Genomic DNA, 18,594 nt, shown 5'->3' with positions numbered 1-18,594 from the left:
GGCCCAATCCCGCCCTCCGTTCACACCTGGCCACCGGATCTGCCGCCCCAGCCTCTCCTCCTCCTCAGGTGACTCGTGGTGACCTCTGGGCCTCCTGCCTCCCTCCCTGCACGCTGACTGAGCCCGGCCCTTGGCTGGCCAAGAGCGCCAGGCCTCCACCTGCCCTGCCCCACCGTGGCTTCCTCCTGCCCTCACTCGAGCCTCTGCAGGAGGAGGGGCCCTGGGACCTGGCCTCCCTCCAGGCTGCTGCTAGTCGCCTCCTCCGACCCCCCAGGACGCAGAGGCCTCCGATCTGGGTTATTTCAGGCGAACCATTCCCCGGCCTGGGCGTCTCTCCCGGCTCAGGTGGTTCGGTGCCCAGGATGCCTGACGGCTTCACCGGGTGCCTCGAGATCACACGCCAAGCCTGAGGAGGGCACCCCGCCCACGACCCCCACCAGCCGGCCTCCTCAGCCAGGCGGCTCCCCCAGAGCAAAACCCAGATCCCGGAGGCAGGAGGGATGCCCTGGGGAGTCTTGAGGAGGCTTTGGTGGGTCCAGGGTCGGGGGTGGGGCCCGGGCCACATGCTGGGGTCACACCTGGAGATGGGAATGCGCTCGCTCGGGTGGCCGGATGTGGGGGCACCAGGCTCCACAGGCAGATGGGTCCCTCCCCTTGAGATGCAGATGGGTCAGGGCCTCCAGCCCCGCCTCCCAGGACAGCCGCAGGATTCAGAGGTGGGAGCTCGGGGACAGGCAGCTCATCCATCATGCCAGCTGTCACCAGGGTCCTGGTGACCACATGGAGGGGACAGAGGACACTGAGGGGGAGGCGGCATCCGCCGAGGATGCGGGAAGGAAGGAGAGGCCACCAGGGAGAGGCTCCGGCCTCCCCAGCACCCACTACTCCTGGAGACAGGCTGGTGGACAGGTGGGTGACAGGTGGCCAGGTGACCTGAAAAGCTTTTCACCTCGGAGAAGATCTTGGGGCCTGGCAGCAGCACAGGCCGGGCCATGGACACCCGACTGCCTCTCCTGACTTGGCCTGGGAGCAGCTGAAGCCCTGGGCGGCCCGGGGGAGCTGGGGTCTTCCTCCCAGCACGAATGAGGCTCTGCACGGCCCCCTGCCACCAGCAAGCCCCCGCCGTCACCGTCCCACGCTCAGCCTCTGTGGGCTGGACCGTTCTAGAAGCTGCCTGTGAGTGGACCAGCACAGCATCCCCCTCTGTGCCTGGCTTCCTGGCCTGAGGTCCTCCTGTCCATCCACGTCGTCACGAATGCTCTTCAAAGGCAGATCGGTGTTCCGCCGCATGGCGCGGATCTCACGTGTTCCTGCCCATTTGGCCGGGGAAGGTCACCAAGAGGGCAGACATGGGCCTGACCACAATCACCAACAAAATGACCTCTGAATGCCCGAGAATCCAAGAGAGGCTGAGATCGTGGTTACATTCAGCTCCCCATCTCCTGCCCCACCTGCCCCTTTGGTCTGAGAAAGATCCAGCCATGCCTTCAAAAGGCCAGCCAGGGCCTGGACAGCACCCTCTGTCCTGCCTGACCCTGCTGTGCAGACCCTCCGCCTCCCTCCCGCCTAAGCGCTCCTATCCTCCAAGGAGGGCTGGGCCGCTCCTCCAGGAAGCCCCCGCCTGGCGTGATTCCCAGCACGTGGACCCCTCTGGCTTGGGTTCAGCTCATACAGCTGGGCACTCTGGGTGTCCCCAGAGCCAACCCGTCCCACCCGCCACAGCCTCAGTTTGTGGTCGGGGGTGAGACAGAGCATTCGGAGAAGTACCCAGAACACACACGGCGACATGCAAAGGGCATCCTGGGGGCTGACTCTGTTCTCCAACTCCCCAGAGGTTGGGGGACTCTCTTAGTGTCTTTCCCGGCATCCCCCAGAGCTGAAGGCGTGTGATGCACACTACAGACCGGACACCAGTAGGCGGATCGGAGCTCGTATGTGGAGACCTGCGGGGATCCTTGTGATGTGCGTGCAGATCCTGACCGGGACCTGCAAGTGCCCAGGTGCCCTTGGTGCTGCGGATCCACCCCGGGGGGCATGAGCAGCGAGGCTGTGGCGCATCTGGAGGGACTGCTAGGAAACCAGCGGGTGCCACACACCCGGGGCCGGGCATGGGGCTGGACTAAGCAGAGAGGAAACCGGGCCCCAGAACGACCTCTTGGAAGGACAGGGGATCCCCGCGTCTTCACGTGCAGCTCCAGCCCCCAGGGATTTTGAAGCAGGTATGGGCGACACACAGGTGTCCCGGATGCCTTCCCCCTGGGCTCTACTTGTCGGCACCCCTCCCCTGGCACAGACCACCCAGAAGTGTCCCTCGTCCCTCCGCACGGTCACCAGGGAGCCAGGAACCAGCAGCACCAGGGATGGGAGAAGATGCAGGTCAGAGCCAGGCTGGGCCGCTGGCCGCGCAGAGGACGTGAGGTGGGACGAGGCCCGCGACTCGGTTGCGTTCAACAGTCACGAGTTTACGTTTGATGTCCTTACTTAAGGGCAGGGACGGAGTCTAATGCATCCGTTTACTGAGTTTGTGGGAAGGTACCGACTGAAGGCTTTTCTCCTTGTGCCGGCTAGCGAGGCTGCACCTGTGAATGGGACTAACACGGCGCCTGTGCTGGAAAGTGGGCAAATATGCCAGTAATCAGGGAAATAAGAGTAGAAGGAAACACACGACCAAGCATTGTCAGGAGACCTCTCTGCAAGGAAGCCCTGCCTGGGCAGGTGACATTTAACTTGTGTCCTGCAGCCAGCCATGCAAAGGGCAGGCTCTGTGCTTTGGGTGGAGGAAATGTCAAGTGCAAAGGCCCTGGAGTGGGTTTTCAAGGGGGAAAAATAAAAAACCAGATCCTTAAAATCAGGTGCCAATAACGGAAAGGCAGATACAAAAGGAGAAGAAAGCTGGGGGGGGGGGTGGGGGGAGCTCAGAGCTCAGCTTGGGGGTTGTGCTGGGTTTGTCTTCGGGGTTCCTGAGAAGGACCCGAGAGGGGGAGCTCTAGAGCTGAGGCTTGGGACTGAGCGAGATGGGAGGCCTGCGTGCAGGTGGTGGCGAGGATCCCCGGGGCAGGCGGCCCTGCAGAGCCCGGGAGGTGGGGCAGCGGGGACTGTGACTCCAGCCCATGAGGCTCCGCCACACTGGCCTTCCAGGCTCCGGGCTCACCCCCGCCTCCACCCAGCCTCCGCCGGCCTCTGCATCGCCAGGTCCCTAGAGCTTCACCGCCTCCTCCCTGGCGCTCGCTGCGACCTGCCCCGGTGGTTGAGGCCGGCGCGACCCTGCTGCCCAGGCGAGCGGAATGCAGAAAGGCGGAGGGGCTGGGGGCTTCAGAAGAGAATCAGGAATGGAGGGATCCGAGGGTGCCGGCGCCTTCCGCACCAGGTTGGGCTGGAAAGCCACCGGGCGTCCTCGGTGCTCAACGGAGAAGCAGAAGGTGGTCTGTCCACTCGGGAGCGTCGCTCGGCCTTTCGACAGGACCCTAGGCCACGTGAGTCAGGTGTGCGAAGGGACAGAGGACCCGAGAGGCGGGCCAGGGGTCTCTGGGCTTTGGGGTGGACCCTGCAAGCGGGGCAGGTGGGCGAGGCCAGGCTGCAGGGGCTGGGGGCCCAGGCTGGCGGGGAGGGGCGTGGCGTCAGGAAACGGGAGGAGGAGCCCGCGAGGGGCCAGTCTCGGCCGCCCCCGCTGGGGGAGCCGGTGTTTGGCTGGACAGTGCCCGTGAGTGCCGCCAGCCCCTGAGTCTCCTTTCCCCACCCGAGCTATTTTAAGCTCTTTGCCTTTTATTCTCCCCTCCCTCCCTCGTTCCTTCAACCCCCACCCTTTGTGCCTCTGAGTGGGAGAGAGGGCGAGGTCGGACACGGGGGAGGACCGGCTGGACGCAGCCTCCTGCTTGGCTCCAGAAACCTCTCCCTCCTGACTTGGCGGCCCTGAAACGTCCAGGAAGGCGGGGCTCACCCTCCTCGCCCCCCCAAAGAGCTTCCCCAGGTCCCAGGGGGCGACCCCACCAGCTGCTCCCATCTATTGTGAATCGGTTCCTGCAAGGAGGTTGGAGATGGGAAATCCAGCTTCCACGTCCCACATCACGTGACTAAGGCACAGCGTGTGTGTGTGTGTGTGTGGGGGGGGGGGGTGTCTTCACCCTTCAGAGACATCCAAGTCCCCAGCCAAAAGAATAAGCCAGTGAGCCTTCCCCAACTGCCGCCCCAGCAGTCCTCCTGTGCAAAGGCCCAGGGGAAGCGTCCCGCCCACCTTCACGGTGGCTCCGGCCCTGGGAACGATGGCAGGCGGAGCTGCTCTGGAGCAAGCTGCGCGCCCTCGCAGGGGTAGCACGGAGGCAGATGCGGAGATGTCACGGGGTCCTGCTTGGGATCAACCCTAGAATATTTCTTTTTCCAGCACTAAGAATGGAAGCCAAGAGCCAGGACCTCACACACGCCAGGCGAGGGCACTTCCACTGAGCTATGCTCCTGCTACGGGGGAGGAACGTCAGCACAGCCCCCAGATGCGACCCAGCACGGGAGAATGTTCAGGTGCCATTAAACCAAGCAAGTCTCCCCAGGTTTCCCACAGTCTGATGGTTCCTGTAGAAGTGTCAACCCCACAAGGACCCCACTCCTAATGGTCTACGTAGGAGACAGCAGAGGAGAAGCCCTGGAAGGACACACACAGCTCTGGCTCTGTGAGGGCGCAGGCCTGGGGGTGAGCGATGCTCTGACAGGCCACCAGGACAATCTGGCAGAGCAGGCTTTGTGCAAGGACAACGTTTTGGAAGGTGATTTCTGCTTTGGCCGATAGCGCAAGCCTCATAGAGCTAGATGGGCGGCTGGGAGCGGAGGCGCGCACACATCATCCTCGAGACTTGGGAGGCCGAGGCAGGAGGATCAAAAGTTGAAGGCCAGCCTCAGCACTTCAGCGAGGCCCTGTCTCTAAATAAAATATAAAAAAGGCTGGGGATGTGGCTCAGGGATTAAGCACCTCTGAGTTCAATCAAAAGAAAGATGGACAGGCAGACAGACAGGCAGGCAGGTGGAAGGACAGGGATGCTCGATTCCACTGGCCGATGAGCATCTGGGCCCCGGAGAGGAAACCCACCGCCAATACAAGAGGCCTGTTCCTGGCTCTGACTGGGTCCCACCCCAGCCGCCTCAGCTGCCAGCCCCTGGCTAGACCCCCTGCCGAACACAGAAGGGATCCCTGCGCATCCTCGGGCCTGTGACCCCGGGATTGTCGCTGGGCAGACTGCCGTCCAGCCCGGCCCCAGGCTGCCTTGCTCTTCCTGCTGTGTGGCGGGCACCGTCCGAGTCTCCTTGGACCCACTCGCTGTCCTAATCGTTCTGGAGCAGGTATCGTCACAGCGATGTCCACTTCTCAGACAGGGAGACCAAGGGCACCTGGCCAAGCGGGCCTGAGCCTCTCTGGTCCCTCCCGCCAGCCCCCTGTCCCTTGCTCTTTCCAGGGTTCGAGCAGTGGACTGGAGACCTGGAGGCAGGGAGGTGGGCCCAGGTGACCATCACTGTCCAGGAAACTTCAGATTTTCACAATGGTCCTGAGCAGGACAGACCCCGCTGGTCCCTCGTGGGCAGTGCTGGGGAGGGAACCCAGGACCTCACTCATGCTAGGGGGTGGTCTACCGCTGAGCCTCGCCCCCAGCCCTTGCCATCTTTAGTGTTGGCACGGGGTCTTGCTGAGTTGCTGAGGCTGGCCTCCAACTTGCTGTCCTCCTGCCTCAGCCTCCTGAGCTGCTAGGACGACAGGCTTGCCCTGCGTCCAGCTCACACTCGGCAGGAATGCCCAACGGCACGTACTCCCATCAGCACGGATGCACCCGCTGGCCGAGCCTGACTTGCCCCAGACGGACACACCCGTCTGTCACACCCACCACCTGCCGGCACTGCCGCGGGACCAGGGGAGACCAGCTTCCGTTCCAACTCTGCTTTCAGCTAATAAAGTCACTCATGTCCACAACACCCTTCACCCCACGAGTCCCACGTCACAGATGTGGAAACCGAGGCCCAGAGCCCTGGGGTCAGCAGGATCGGTTGGCCTTGATTCGATCCCAGGACCCCTTGGGGACTCCCCAGGCAGGCCCGGCAGCCATGCGCCTATTATTGCTTTCTTACTTTCGGGACCCGGGGTTGAATGGGGGGCGCTTCTCCATGGAGCCGCACCCCCAGCCCCCCTCTCTCTGCCGTCACATCTCAGGTGCCCAGGCTCCTCGCCTGGGGTGTCCCCTACCTTGTGGGTGAGGCTGGGGTCTCTCGGAGGGCCGTCCTCCTCCTCCGAGCTTCCCTGCTCCTCATCCGACGTGAGGTCGTCTTTGGGGGTCGCCGTCGAGATGGGACACACCTTGTAGGGCTCCGTGTAGGCGCTGGAAGGAGCAGGGCAGAGGGTTAGAGCCGCAGAGAAGGACCAGCCAGGGGCGCAATCGATGCCCGGCTCTGTACACCAAGCTTCGTGTCCCCCACGGGGCCAGAACTCAGGAACACCCAGTGCAAACTTCCCTATCCTGCTTGGAGCCAGGATGGCCTCTTTTTAGTGCCTTGAACATCTTGGGCTCACTGCTGCCCCAGTACCTTTGCACAAGCTGTCTAAGACAGGACCACACCACTATGAGGGACTAGGCAGCCTTTGAGGCAGAGGGAAGGTCCAAATAAAATGATTGTGGGCTCACCTTCCTGGCAGATCCTGTGATAATCACAGTTTATGACCAGGTGGTAGCGTCACAGCTACATAACTGAGACTATTATGCAGACATCGTCATGAATTAATTCAATGATTAATACGTGCCTTCAATAATATATTGATGGATGGATGGCTTTATGCTGGACACAGACTAGGCAGTGAATGAGCAAATATGGTCCCTGTCCTCAAGAGTGAATGCCCCATCCACAATCAGATTGCGACCTCCACATTAGAAGCTCTGGCCCCATTACCGCAGCCTCCCTCCCCAGCCTCCTCTCCATGCAGCACAGTGATTGTTCTACAGTAGAGATGGGGCTCCACTCCTGCTCAAAGACCCTCAGTGGCTCCCTCTTACCCCTGGCAACGTGGCCCTGGACTACTTCTCACCAGACTTCTCTTTATGCTCAAAATCCAGGCACCTGGACATCCTGAATCCCCTCTCTCCACCTCCCCAGCCCTCTTCATTTTTAAAATTTTGAGACAGGGTCTCGCTGAATTTGCCATCCTCTGGCCTCAGCCTCCCAAGAACCTGCGATTATGGGCATTCCCCACGAAGGGGGACAGGCTGGGGACAAGCTGGCCTGTGAGGAGGCGTGGCCTGTTCCTGCCTGAGGAGGCGGGGCCTGTCCCTGCCTGGGCTCCCACTGACGTCGTGGGGTGGGAGTGGGCTTGTGCCTTTGTGTGCAGACTCCAGGCCCAGCGGCAACCCAACCCGGTACCCAATGACCTCCCCTGGGGTCACACCTCATTCTTCTTATTCTTTGGGGTGGGGACTAGTGGGGATTGAACTCAGGGACGCTCAGCCACTGAGCCACCTCCCCAGCCCTATTTTGTATTTTATTTAGAGACAGGGTCTCACTGAGTTGCTCAGGGCCTTGCTAAGTGGCTGAGGCTGGCCTTGAACTTGCGATCCTCCTGTCTCAGCCTCCAAGGCACTGGGCTTACAGGCGTGCACTGCAGTGCCCTGCTCTCCTTAAAAACGAAACAAACACACAAAAAATCCCTGACGTTTTTGTCCTTTTCTTTCTAACCATGAGCGCAGACAAACATATCTTGCCCCAAGCTCAGCACCTACCTGCCGCCAGGTGCGGCCAGTTGCGTGCAGATAGACCCCGGGCGTGTGCTGAGTCCCCTGGAACCGCCTCTCCCAGGACCTCCCTGCCCTGCTGCCATCACGGCACCATGCTGGGGGCATTGTCCCCCCAGGAGCCAGTCCCAGCCCGAAGGTCACCTCCGCTGCTCTGCGGGGCTCAGCGCCATGCAGGACCCGGCCTCCTGGACCACCGGAGCCCCGGGGTCAGTTTTTGGTTCATCCAGCGTGAGGCAGGGAGCCGAGCCACCCTCCCTCTGCGGGGACGGCCACACCAGGCCCCAGCAGGGGCCCCCTGCGCTCTGTCCAGGATCACCGGCCTCGGTGAGGCCTGGAGCCACCAACCGCAGCCCTGGAAAAGAAGGTGCGTGCGGCACCTTCCCGAGAGCAAAGGGTCGGGGCCACACCTCCTCGTAGACAGCAAGCCTGCGCACTGCCCAGCACGGCCGCTAGGGGGCGCTCAACCCCAACCCGCCCCTGGTGTCTCCCTGTCACAGCCTCTGTGGTCCAGGCCACCGCGACAAGTGCCCATCACAGAACCCAGGGGGCTCTGCCTCAAGCCAAGCGGGGGAGGGGTGGTTTTCAAAGAGCAGAGCAGCAGAGCTGGGAGTGACACCCAGTGACCCGGGGGGAGAGTACCCATGATAGCCAAACCCCCAGAGAGGGGAAGGGGTTTGCTCAAGGTCACACAGCACATCTGGACCAATCCACTTCGCCTCAGACGATGCAATGATCCCATTGAACACCAAGGCAGGTTGGAGTCCATTGAGGCGTTGGACTTGAGTCTCCAGGTGCCGCGGCAGGGATGGCTTTGCTTGGCTTTCTGTGAGTTCCTTTATTGTAAGTACTGACTTATTTTGTGGTACTGGTGCTCTACCACTGGTACTGGTGCTATACCTCCAGCCTTTTAAAAAAAAACTTTTGCGACAGGTTCTTAGTAAGTCGCTGAGGCTGGCCTCCAACGTGTGATCCTCCTGCCTCAGCCTCCCGAGTTGCTGGGTTACCCGGCTGTGCGGCCACACCGGCCATTTTATTTTTGCGAGTCAGGGAAGTGCAGAGGGGAGAGCTCAGGCTGGAGCTGAGGCTGTCTGGCTGGCCAGGGACTGGCTGCGTTTAACCTCGCCGAGCCTCAGCCGTGCCAGCTCACGGGGCTGTGGGCAGCGCTCAACTGGAGAATAGCACAAAACACTAATTGATGTCAACAGTAAATAAAGCAAACAGCTCAGAACGGTGCTGAACACACGCTGGCTCCCTACTCCTCTGTCCCTTGTGAGTGTGCTTCCCAAGCCCGAGTCACTCCTCAGTTACCAGCGCGGCCTTGCTACCTACAGCTGTTATTTTCCTCCCTCTCCCCTTCCTTCCTCCCTATCCCCCTCACCTTTTTCTTTCTTTCATTTTTGGCACTAGAGATTGAACCCAGGGGTGCTCTACCACTGAGCCACATCCCTTTTATTTTGAGACAGGGTCTCACTAAGTTGTCGAGGCTGGCCTCTAACCTGTGAGCCTCCCGCCACGGCCTCCGGAGTCGCTGCAATTATAGGCGTGCACCCAGCAACTTCTCTGTTCTCTTCAGATTGACTCATTTTTTAACATTTACTACCTACTCTGGCCTCACGCTAAGGCATAATACCTGTGCAGCCACACTGTGTATTATTGTAACACTTCAAAATACATAATTATGAAATCGTGATAGCCTGCTACTAAAATCATCCTGCTGACCACTGGACATGCACAGACCTCACAGATAACACACATAAACCTGGTCACTCCTGCTCCAGCGACAATCTGTCTTTCCCCAGACCTCAGCTAAAGTCAGAAGTGTGGCCCGTGTGATGGCCCACTTACGGTTATACATCCTGCTTCTGTTTTCTAGAAAGATCATGAAAACAGAGGTCCAGGGCAAGGGCTCAGGCGTGCTCATTTATGTCACTCTGGCACTTAGAGACTATGAGCAGAACACATGAGGATAAATTGCCAATAAAAGGTCTTTACGGCTGTTGCAGTGGTGCATGCCTAGAATGCCAGCAACTTGGGAGGCTGAGGCTGGAGAATCACAAGTTCAAGACCAGCCTGGGCAACTTAGTGAGGCCCTAAGCAGCTTTGTGAGACTATCTCTCAAAAGCAAAAATGGAAAGGGCTGGGGATGTGGCTCCGTGGTAGAGTATGCCCAGGTTCAACCCCCAGTACTGTGCAAAGAAAAAAAAATTGCTTTTACAGCACAGAAATGCGTGTCTGATCCCTTGCCTTCGCAGAGTCAATGAAAATGTAGGTAATGACCTTGATCTTGGACAGAAGCCATCAGTTAAATGAACTAATAGAACATGTCAATACTAAGACCACAAGCGTCAATATAGCTGCTGCTGCAGACCTTGGTCATTGCCACCAGACGGATCTTCAAATGCAGGGCAAGGTGACGCCTTTGGGAAATGTTTTCTTGAGCTGGGGGCATAGCTCAGTGGTAGAGCTCTTGGCTGGCATGCACAAGGCCCTGGGTACCATCCCCAGCACCCAAAAAAAAAAAAAAAAATACATACACACATAAAAGTTCCCTCCACAATTTCCCACGTCCTCTCACCGACCCTGGCAGAACCTCTGTCCTCGGGGCAACTGCCCAGCACACGCCCACGGCCTCCATCTCCCCAGTCCGCACACAGACATCTGGGACGGATCCTCTACTCAGCGATGGTCCCAGGAAGCCTGCCAGGCTCTGGATTTGGGTCTGCCTGGTACCTGCCTGTTTGGTTTTTCTTTCAATCAAAAAATTTCCTACTAAGAAGCCTCTGTGCTCCAGACTCTGCTCTAGGCGCCGGAGGCCAGTGACCAGCCAGCACAGAGAGCGCCACGGCTTCTCTAGTCAACCAACAGTGATCGTGACTGAGGGAGGGCCTGTCTCCAGACGGACTCCTTGAGCACACTGACGTCACATATGAGGACACCTCCAACGCCACCACCTACCCATCCACTCACACAGCTAAACACTCACTCAACCATTTATTGGCTCCATCCATCATCCCCCCACCCATCCACCCATCCACCCATCCATCCATCCACGCATTCATCCCCCCACCCATCCATCCATCCACCAACCCATCCATCCACCCATCCATCCATCTATCCATTCATCCATCCACCCACCCACCCATCCATCCACTGACCCATCCATCCACCCATCCACCCATCCACTGACCCATCCATCCACCCATCCATCCATCCATCCACCAACCCATCCATCCACCCATCCACTGACCCATCCATCCACCCATCCACTGATCCATCCTTCCATCCATCCATCCATCCACCAACCCATCCATCCACCCATCCACCGACCCATCCATCCACCCATCCATCCACCCATCCGCTGACCCATCCATCCACCCATCCATCCACCCATCCACTGACCCATCCATCCACCCACTCATCCATCCATCCACCCATCCACCAACCCATCCATCCATCCATCCATCCACCCATCCACCGACCCATCCATCCACCCATCCATCCATTCATCCACCCATCCACCCATCCATCCATCCATCCACCAACCCATCCATCCACCCATCCACTGACCCATCCATCCACCCATCCACTGATCCATCCTTCCATCCATCCATCCATCCATCCATCCACCAACCCATCCATCCACCCATCCACCGACCCATCCATCCACCCATCCATCCACCCATCCGCTGACCCATCCATCCACCCATCCATCCACCCATCCACTGACCCATCCATCCACCCACCCATCCATCCATCCACCCATCCACCAACCCATCCATCCATCCACCCATCCACCGACCCATCCATCCACCCATCCATCCATTCATCCACCCATCCACCCATCCATCCATCCACCCATCCATCCATCCACCCATCCACTGACCCATCCATCCACCCATCCATCCATCCACCCATCTACCCATCCATCCATCCACCCATCCATCCATCCATCTGTCCATCCATCCGTCCACCCATCCATCCACCCATCCATCCATCCACCCATCTACCCATCCATCCACCCACCCATCCATCCATCCATCTGTCCATCCATCTGTCCACCCACCCATCCAGCCAGCTGCCCATCCCCGTCATCCCCCTGCACACTATCCATCCACCTGCCACTGGCCACCTTCCCTTTCATCCGTGGCCACACCAAGCATCTTCCCCTCCCTCCCTCCCTCAGTCAACACTGGAGGATGGGCACCTACTTCGTGGCGCTGACACAGGAAGACTCGGAGATGACCAGACTTCTCTCCCTGGCCTCAGAGAAGACAGTGCAAAGAGCCGGCCAGGGGTGGCCCAGGTCAGTCTGCCTGGAGGGAGCACGGGCTCCCCCTCAGCCAGCCACACGCCCTCCGTGCCTGCACGTGCCCCCGTGTAACCCGGGGCCAGGGCACTGCAGGTGCACTGATACACACAGGCTGTCCAGAGGGCAGCAAACGTCGTGTGGCAAAGGCACTCGGCAGAGGCCCGGGGAGGGGCTCACTAGATGCCAGCTCGCCTGGCAGCATTCAGTGGGGTCCGCCATCAGGGAAACAGACGACCCTGCCCTAGCATTAACTGGCACCTCATCTGCTCTCTGGCCAACACTGGGGCTGGTTCAGAACCAGGCAGAGGAAACGCCCCATCTCTACCTCACGATTCACAAACCCCTTTATATCTCTGGTACCCTGATGCAGGGCTTTTCAGGACATTCTGGGCCTGTGGTCCCTTGGGGATAATATAATCCCAGCACCCGAGGAGTTTGCCAGGGGAGTTCACGTGCTGGGTAAAACAGGCACGAGGGCCAGACAGCCTCACTGAAGTGAGGCGAGTAAGAAGTCGAGAACTTTGGCATCAGAGAGAGCAGAGTCGCTGTGTGACCTTGAGACAATCGCTCGACCTCTCTGTTTTTTATCTGTAAGTCGGGGACAGTTGTGTAGATTTCTTGTTGAACTAAATAAAAACAGGTTGGTCAAAGTGGTCACTGCCCAGCACGGAGGAGGCGGTTCTTTCTAGCCAGTCTGGAAGAGCTTGCAGGAGGGTCAGCTCCTAAACCCCCAGACTACTTTCCACCAAGCTGTGTCTACTTGTGCTTCAAGGGAACATAAATTAAAGCAGCCCGGAGCTCATTACCTTAAATGACCCGCCAAATGAGCCCAGTCCTTTCCAGCAGCCCAGAGTCATAAAAAAGGCCATCTGCCTCCACGTGGGGAAACAAACGCTTTGTAATGGGTCCCAGACTGTCCAACTCTGACCATCAAATTCCATCCTCTGTACCACTCCTTGGGAGCCACAAGCCCCAACTCAGCCAAAAGGGCCTAATAACTCATTAAAAAGGAACACTTCCCCCTGGGGAACCTCTCAGCAGGGGCTCAGGACCCGAGGCTGTCCTGGCCTGCCTTGAGCCAGGGCAGATTGCAGATGGAATGTCGCGGGCTCCTCCCCGCGGGGCTGGGACCTCTCAGAGGCTCCACCGCCCAGCGGGGAGGAGGAGGGGGCTTCAGGCTGAGCCCTCTGGGAGCTGGGAGGAGGGAGAGGAGGAGACACCCAGCGCCCCACTTAGCAGAACAGCTGGAAGGGGCTGGAAGCAAGCGGAAGGAGGCGCACCCAGAGAGTCCCCAACCTCACACCTTCCCTCCCCAAGTCCCCCAGCTCCAGATCCTCCCCCGGGCGGCCCCTTTCTCAAGGAGCTTCCTTGCCACTCAGAACAGACCCCTTCCGCGTGCCAGCGTCCTAGAAGGGACGCTGAGCTCTCCACCCAGACAGACACCATTGTCCTGCGGCTGGGACCTCTGGGAACCGCGCGGGGGCAGCCTCGCGCAGGAAGGAGCGGGGAAGCCGGGGGCTCCCCAGGCACTGTGAGCACGCGCGCATCCTCGTCTGCGCTGTGCGATCGCATCTGTGAGGTGGAGGTGCCGCATGGACAGGCGGCGGGGAGCACAGAGCCCCCTTTGGCGCGCAGCTGCGCTGAGACGGCGCGTGCGCAGCCCGGGGCCGGGGCCCGGCTCCCGTCTGCAGAGTCCTGCGCTCTGTCCTCCTGCAGAGCACGCGTGCCGCCCGGTCGGCCGAGGCTCCTCGGAGGGGCTGCTAAGACAACAGTTCATCCTTCCTCTGCGACCTGGCACGACCCGGTCAAAGGTCCCCCTATGCCTCCTAAGAGAGACGCGATTTGCGGACCGTGCAATGGAGCCTTGGAAAGCGCACAAGCGGGTGCTGTTCAGCACCTTCCGGAGGGTGGTGTGCCAACCCTGGGGTCATTGTAGAATAGTCTCATCACCCAAAAGGAAACCCGCACCCCGCCCTTTGCGTCACTCCTATTCCCTGAGCCCCGCCCCCCCAACCCGCCTCTGGCAGCCGCTCCTCTTCTATTCTCCTTTCGGTCTCTGTGGACTCGTCTTTTCTGGACATCATGTAAACGGGATCCTGCGACACAATGCCTCTGGGGCTGGCTTCTGTCACTCGGCATGTTATAGCGCAGATCAGCCTCTCCCTCCTCTTTATGGCTTACTAATATTCCGCCCTAGGGACGGACCAGGTTGGGTTTTGCTCAATCGTGGCCAGACATCTGGATCGGTTCTCGTTTTTGCTCTTGTGCATAATGCTGCTGAGGACACTGGCAGGTGAGTTTTTGTGTCGATGTGTGTTTTCGTTTCTTCTGGGTATGAAACCCGGGAACCGTTAAGTCACGGGGTCACTCTGGAGGCACGGCCAGTCTGTCTTCCTGAGTGAGTGGCCGTGCTGTCTCACATTCCCACCAGCGCTGTCAGCGGGGACTCTGATTTCTCTGTGTCCTTGCCAACACTGGTTATGGTTGGTCTTTTTCATCTTAGCCATCCAAGTGGGTTTGAAGTGGTTTTCTTGGGATTTTCAAAGAATTTTGCTATCCCTGATTCCAGCTCAGTCTCCTCCCACTCCAAGCAAATACTGCCAATCTTCCCCCAGCCAAAGAAGAGAAAGGAAAACACTACTCTGACCATGAAAGGCTTTATTTTCAGATAATCAAGTGAGGTTCCAAGATCTAGGGAAACTAAAATTAAAACTTTGAAGAGATCTGTGGGAGCCTCACACAATGACAGACTACTAGTAATAAAGAAGAAATACACAAGAAAAATTCACAAGCCATAGCCCTGAACTCATAAATACTCTTGAGGTCTCAGGCTCCAGTTTTGGGACATACAAGCGGCCTTCTACACCTTGGATAATTGTCCGATAAGGCTCATGTGTTGAAGACTTGATCCCCAAGTGGTGCTATTAGGAGATGAGGGAACCTTTAAGAGGTGGAGCCTAGCGGGAGGAAGTTAGGTCTTTGGGGGTGTGTCCTCGAAGGCAACTGTGGGAGTCTTCAGCTCTCCCTTTTTCCTTCCTGGCCATAAGGTGAGTAGTTCAGTTCCATCCTGTGTTTCCCTACTAGCCCAGAAGCAATGGGGCCAACCCTGCATGAACCGGAACCTTCAAAACTGTAAGCTGAAATAAACCTTTTATTTTTATAAATTGAATTTCACAGGTATTTTGTTACAAAGGTGGAAAGCTGACTAATGAATAGCCAGCTCAGGGCAGGAGAGCAAGTGCATTGCATTTTTGGTCCTTGGCAGGGGCAATACCCTTGGCTCATGGGCCTGGTCTGGACATAATCGCTGAACTTAACGTCTTGGCCATCTCTGGTACTATGGCAGAGGATGGTGGGCAAGGGTACAAGTTTTAGAATCTGACTGAGGTTGGACTCAGTTCTGCTACTTATCAGCCCAGTGACCCTAGATAAATTACTTAACCTCCCTGCCTCAGTTTCCTCATCTGTAGAGTGGAGATGATGATAACAATATTGACACCCCCAGAGTTTACGTGAGGATCAGATGAGACGATACACACATGAGGTGTATGAGCTGCTCTGCTCAGCGCGATGCCTGGTCGTTTTATTTTACTACAGTTTGAGCTAACGGCCAGGCTGGAGCCATCAAGACAGAGCTCCTTCATGTCTGCAGACCTGGCTTCTGGTCCCACCCTTGTTACCGGCTTGCTGTGACACACTGGGTAGGTTTCTTTCCCTCTCTGAACCCGAGCTCCCTCCCCTGTAAAATAAGAGACCCTCCCTTCCATGATATCGGAATTCTGTTCCAGTGACTCCCCACATCTTTGGCATCTCTGTTCATCAGATGCACCCAAAGCAATATCTCACCGGCCCAGGCCTGCGCCCTCCCATCACCAGGCCTCTTCTGAAAGTTCTGGAATCCTGCCCACCCTCTCCTCTGCTTGCCCAGCCCCTCTTTGCGCGGCCGGGGTCTAACCCCAATTCGAGGCCCCTCTGCTTCCCCGCGGGAAGGGACCCCTGTGTTCTCTGCCTTCTCACTTTGGCTGGTGGTTTCAGAGGGTCTTGCCCACGGTCGGCTGGCGGAAGCGGCATGGCAGAAGGGCATGGTGAAGGGCAGCTGCCGGCTAACACCAGCCAGGACGGGAGGAGAGGGGCGAGGAGCGCAGGACAGGGTAGGGTCCCCAAGGACACGCCCCCGGGACGCTCGCAGCCCCGAGCCCCGCCCACCCGGTCTCCGCCCCTCCCTCGCTGCCCCGAGCCCCGCCCACCCGGTCTCCGCCCCTCCCCCGCTGCCCCGAGCCCCGCCCACCCGGTCTCCGCCCCCTCCCTCGCTGCCTCTAGCCCCGCCCACCGGGTCTCCGCCCCTCCCTCGCTGTCCCGAGCCCCGCCCACCCGGTCTCCACCCCCTCCCGGTGTATCCACACAGCGGTCTGCAGATTAACCTGCTTAGGAGGTCAGAGCCCTGGCGACCTGGTCACTTTCCCAGAGCCCCTCCTCTGAACTCTCTGCAGCGGGGATCCAGCCCTCCACGCGCTCCAGCTGGCCATGCACGTCCCCGCCCTCCAGGATGGGCCCAGCGCAGTCGCCCGAGGAGCGCTGCAGGACAGTGGTCCTGTCCCAGCGTCGCTGTCCTCCCCTGGTGCATCCACCGGCCTCCCGTCAGCCTCCCACCACGGGCCTCTGCAAGTTCCAGGAGGTGGGTCGGGTCTGCTTCCTGCTGGGGCCCGGGGGACGCTGCGGGTCGGGGCTGGAACCGCCTTTCTCCCCCTTATCCGCGATCTGAGCCGCACAGCCGGGTTCCTGAGCGCGGAACCCCAGCCCAGAGCAGGAGAAAACGCTGTGCAGGCCTCTCTCCCGGGACCCCTGCGGCAGGAGGCAGAAGAGCCCAGGCCACAGGGGAAGCGGCGGTGGGGGCCCCCGCCGCTCTGTCCTGGGGTGGCCGAGAGGATGCAGTGGCTGGGGATTCGCGGAGGGCGCGCTCATTGCACAACCGCGCACCACATCTGAGGCTGCGGGGCTGAGACACGGGGAGCCTGTGGTTTCCACGCGGGGTGGTCTGCCACCCACCCACCCCCAGCCCCATGGACCCGGCCAGCCAGGCGCAGCTGCCCGATGCAAGAGAAGCAGAGGCCTGCGTTCTGCTCACTGTGCCGGGTGCCTGGTGCCATTCCCAGCCACAGTGTCCTGGGAGCATCAACAGCCCCATTTTATAGATGAACAAAGATGCTTCTTTTTATTTGTTTTTTTCCAGTACTAGGGATTGAACCCAGGGGCGCTTAACCCCCGAGTCACATCCCCAGCCCTTTTTATGTTTCATTTAGAGACAGGGTCTCCCTGAGTTGCTTAGGGCCTCCCTGAGTTGCTGAGGCTGGCCTCCAACTTGCTATCCTCCTTTCTCAGCCTCCTGAGCAGCTGGGATTCCAGGTGTGCACCACGACTCCTAACATCTATTTCTCTTAAAAGATGAAACTAGAAAAATAGCTAAGAGAGTGTCTGATACCTGGTATGGTCTGGATGAATGGTTGTTCCCTTTCCAACTCTTATTCAGCCTTTAGAAAATAACTTTTACTCAACCACTACAGAAATCAGTGTGGAGGTTCCTCAGAAGACTAGGAAGGGAGCCAGATGCGGAGGCGCACACCTGTAATCCAGGGACTCTGGTGGCCGAGGCAGGAGGATCACAAGTTTGAGGCCAGCCTTGACAAATTAGTGAGACCCTGTCTCAAAAATAAAATAAATAGGGCTGGCGATGTGGTTCAGGGGTACAGCACACTTGGGTTCAATCCCCAGTACCACAAAACAAACAAATATACAGGCATACCCGCTAGGAAGGGAGCCACCACGTGACCCAGCTGAATCACTTGGTATTTATCCGGAAGAACTAGAAGTCAGCACACTAGAGCGCCGCATGTGTACCCACATTCATAGCAGCACGGTTTACAGGAGGCAAATTATAAAAGCAGCCTAGGTGTCTGTCAACAGAATAATGAATCAGACAATGCGGTCTGTACACACAATGGAGTTTTATTCAGCCATGAAGAAGAATGGAATTGTGTTACTTGCTGGAAAATGGACAGAAACTCGAAAACATTATATTAAGTGAAATAAGCCAAACTCAGAAGGCCATGGCGCCTGTTTTCTCTCACGTGTGGAAGCGAGAGAGGGAAAAGGCAAAGAAGAGGGAGAGGGAGGCGCTCCTGGAAACGGAAGAGACCAGGGGAGGCGGAGGGGAGGGCAGGGGGTACTGGGGTGACAAGACCACATCATATTGTTATATCATGTGGGTAAACACACACGAAAACTATTAGATATGGTTAAAATGCACCAATAAAAATATGGACAAAATAGCATTTAGTAAAAATAAATACAAGATCAAGGTCCTTCTCTTCCCCCCACAAAAATTCAATTTCCCCAGACTTCTCAGGGAACACTTTTTGTGACACGGTGAGGCCAATGTGTAACCCAGGGGTTATGCAACTGGGTGGGGCTGGTCTTCTTCTTCTTCTTCTTTTTTTTTTTTTCTTTTTTTTTCAGTACTGGAGACTGAACCCA

General features: G+C 58.3%; 1 protein-coding gene across 1 annotated transcript in view; it reads right to left on the bottom strand.

Annotated features, from left to right (window-relative positions):
* FGD5 (FYVE, RhoGEF and PH domain containing 5) overlaps positions 1–18,594 on the bottom strand; it is a gene marked incomplete at its 5' end in the record, with an annotated part of 149,024 nt that overhangs the window by 44,629 nt on the left and 85,801 nt on the right. The window contains 1 exon segment of the mRNA XM_079122498.1: positions 6,218–6,350. Within this exon segment, the coding sequence (XP_078978624.1) occupies positions 6,218–6,350 (133 nt within the window).

Source organism: Sciurus vulgaris, assembly GCF_902686455.1.
Source record: "Sciurus vulgaris genome assembly, chromosome: 19".
Lineage (NCBI taxonomy): Eukaryota > Metazoa > Chordata > Mammalia > Rodentia > Sciuridae > Sciurus > Sciurus vulgaris.
Note: the sequence above shows the minus strand (reverse complement) of the source record. Positions and strands in the feature narration are given on the sequence as shown.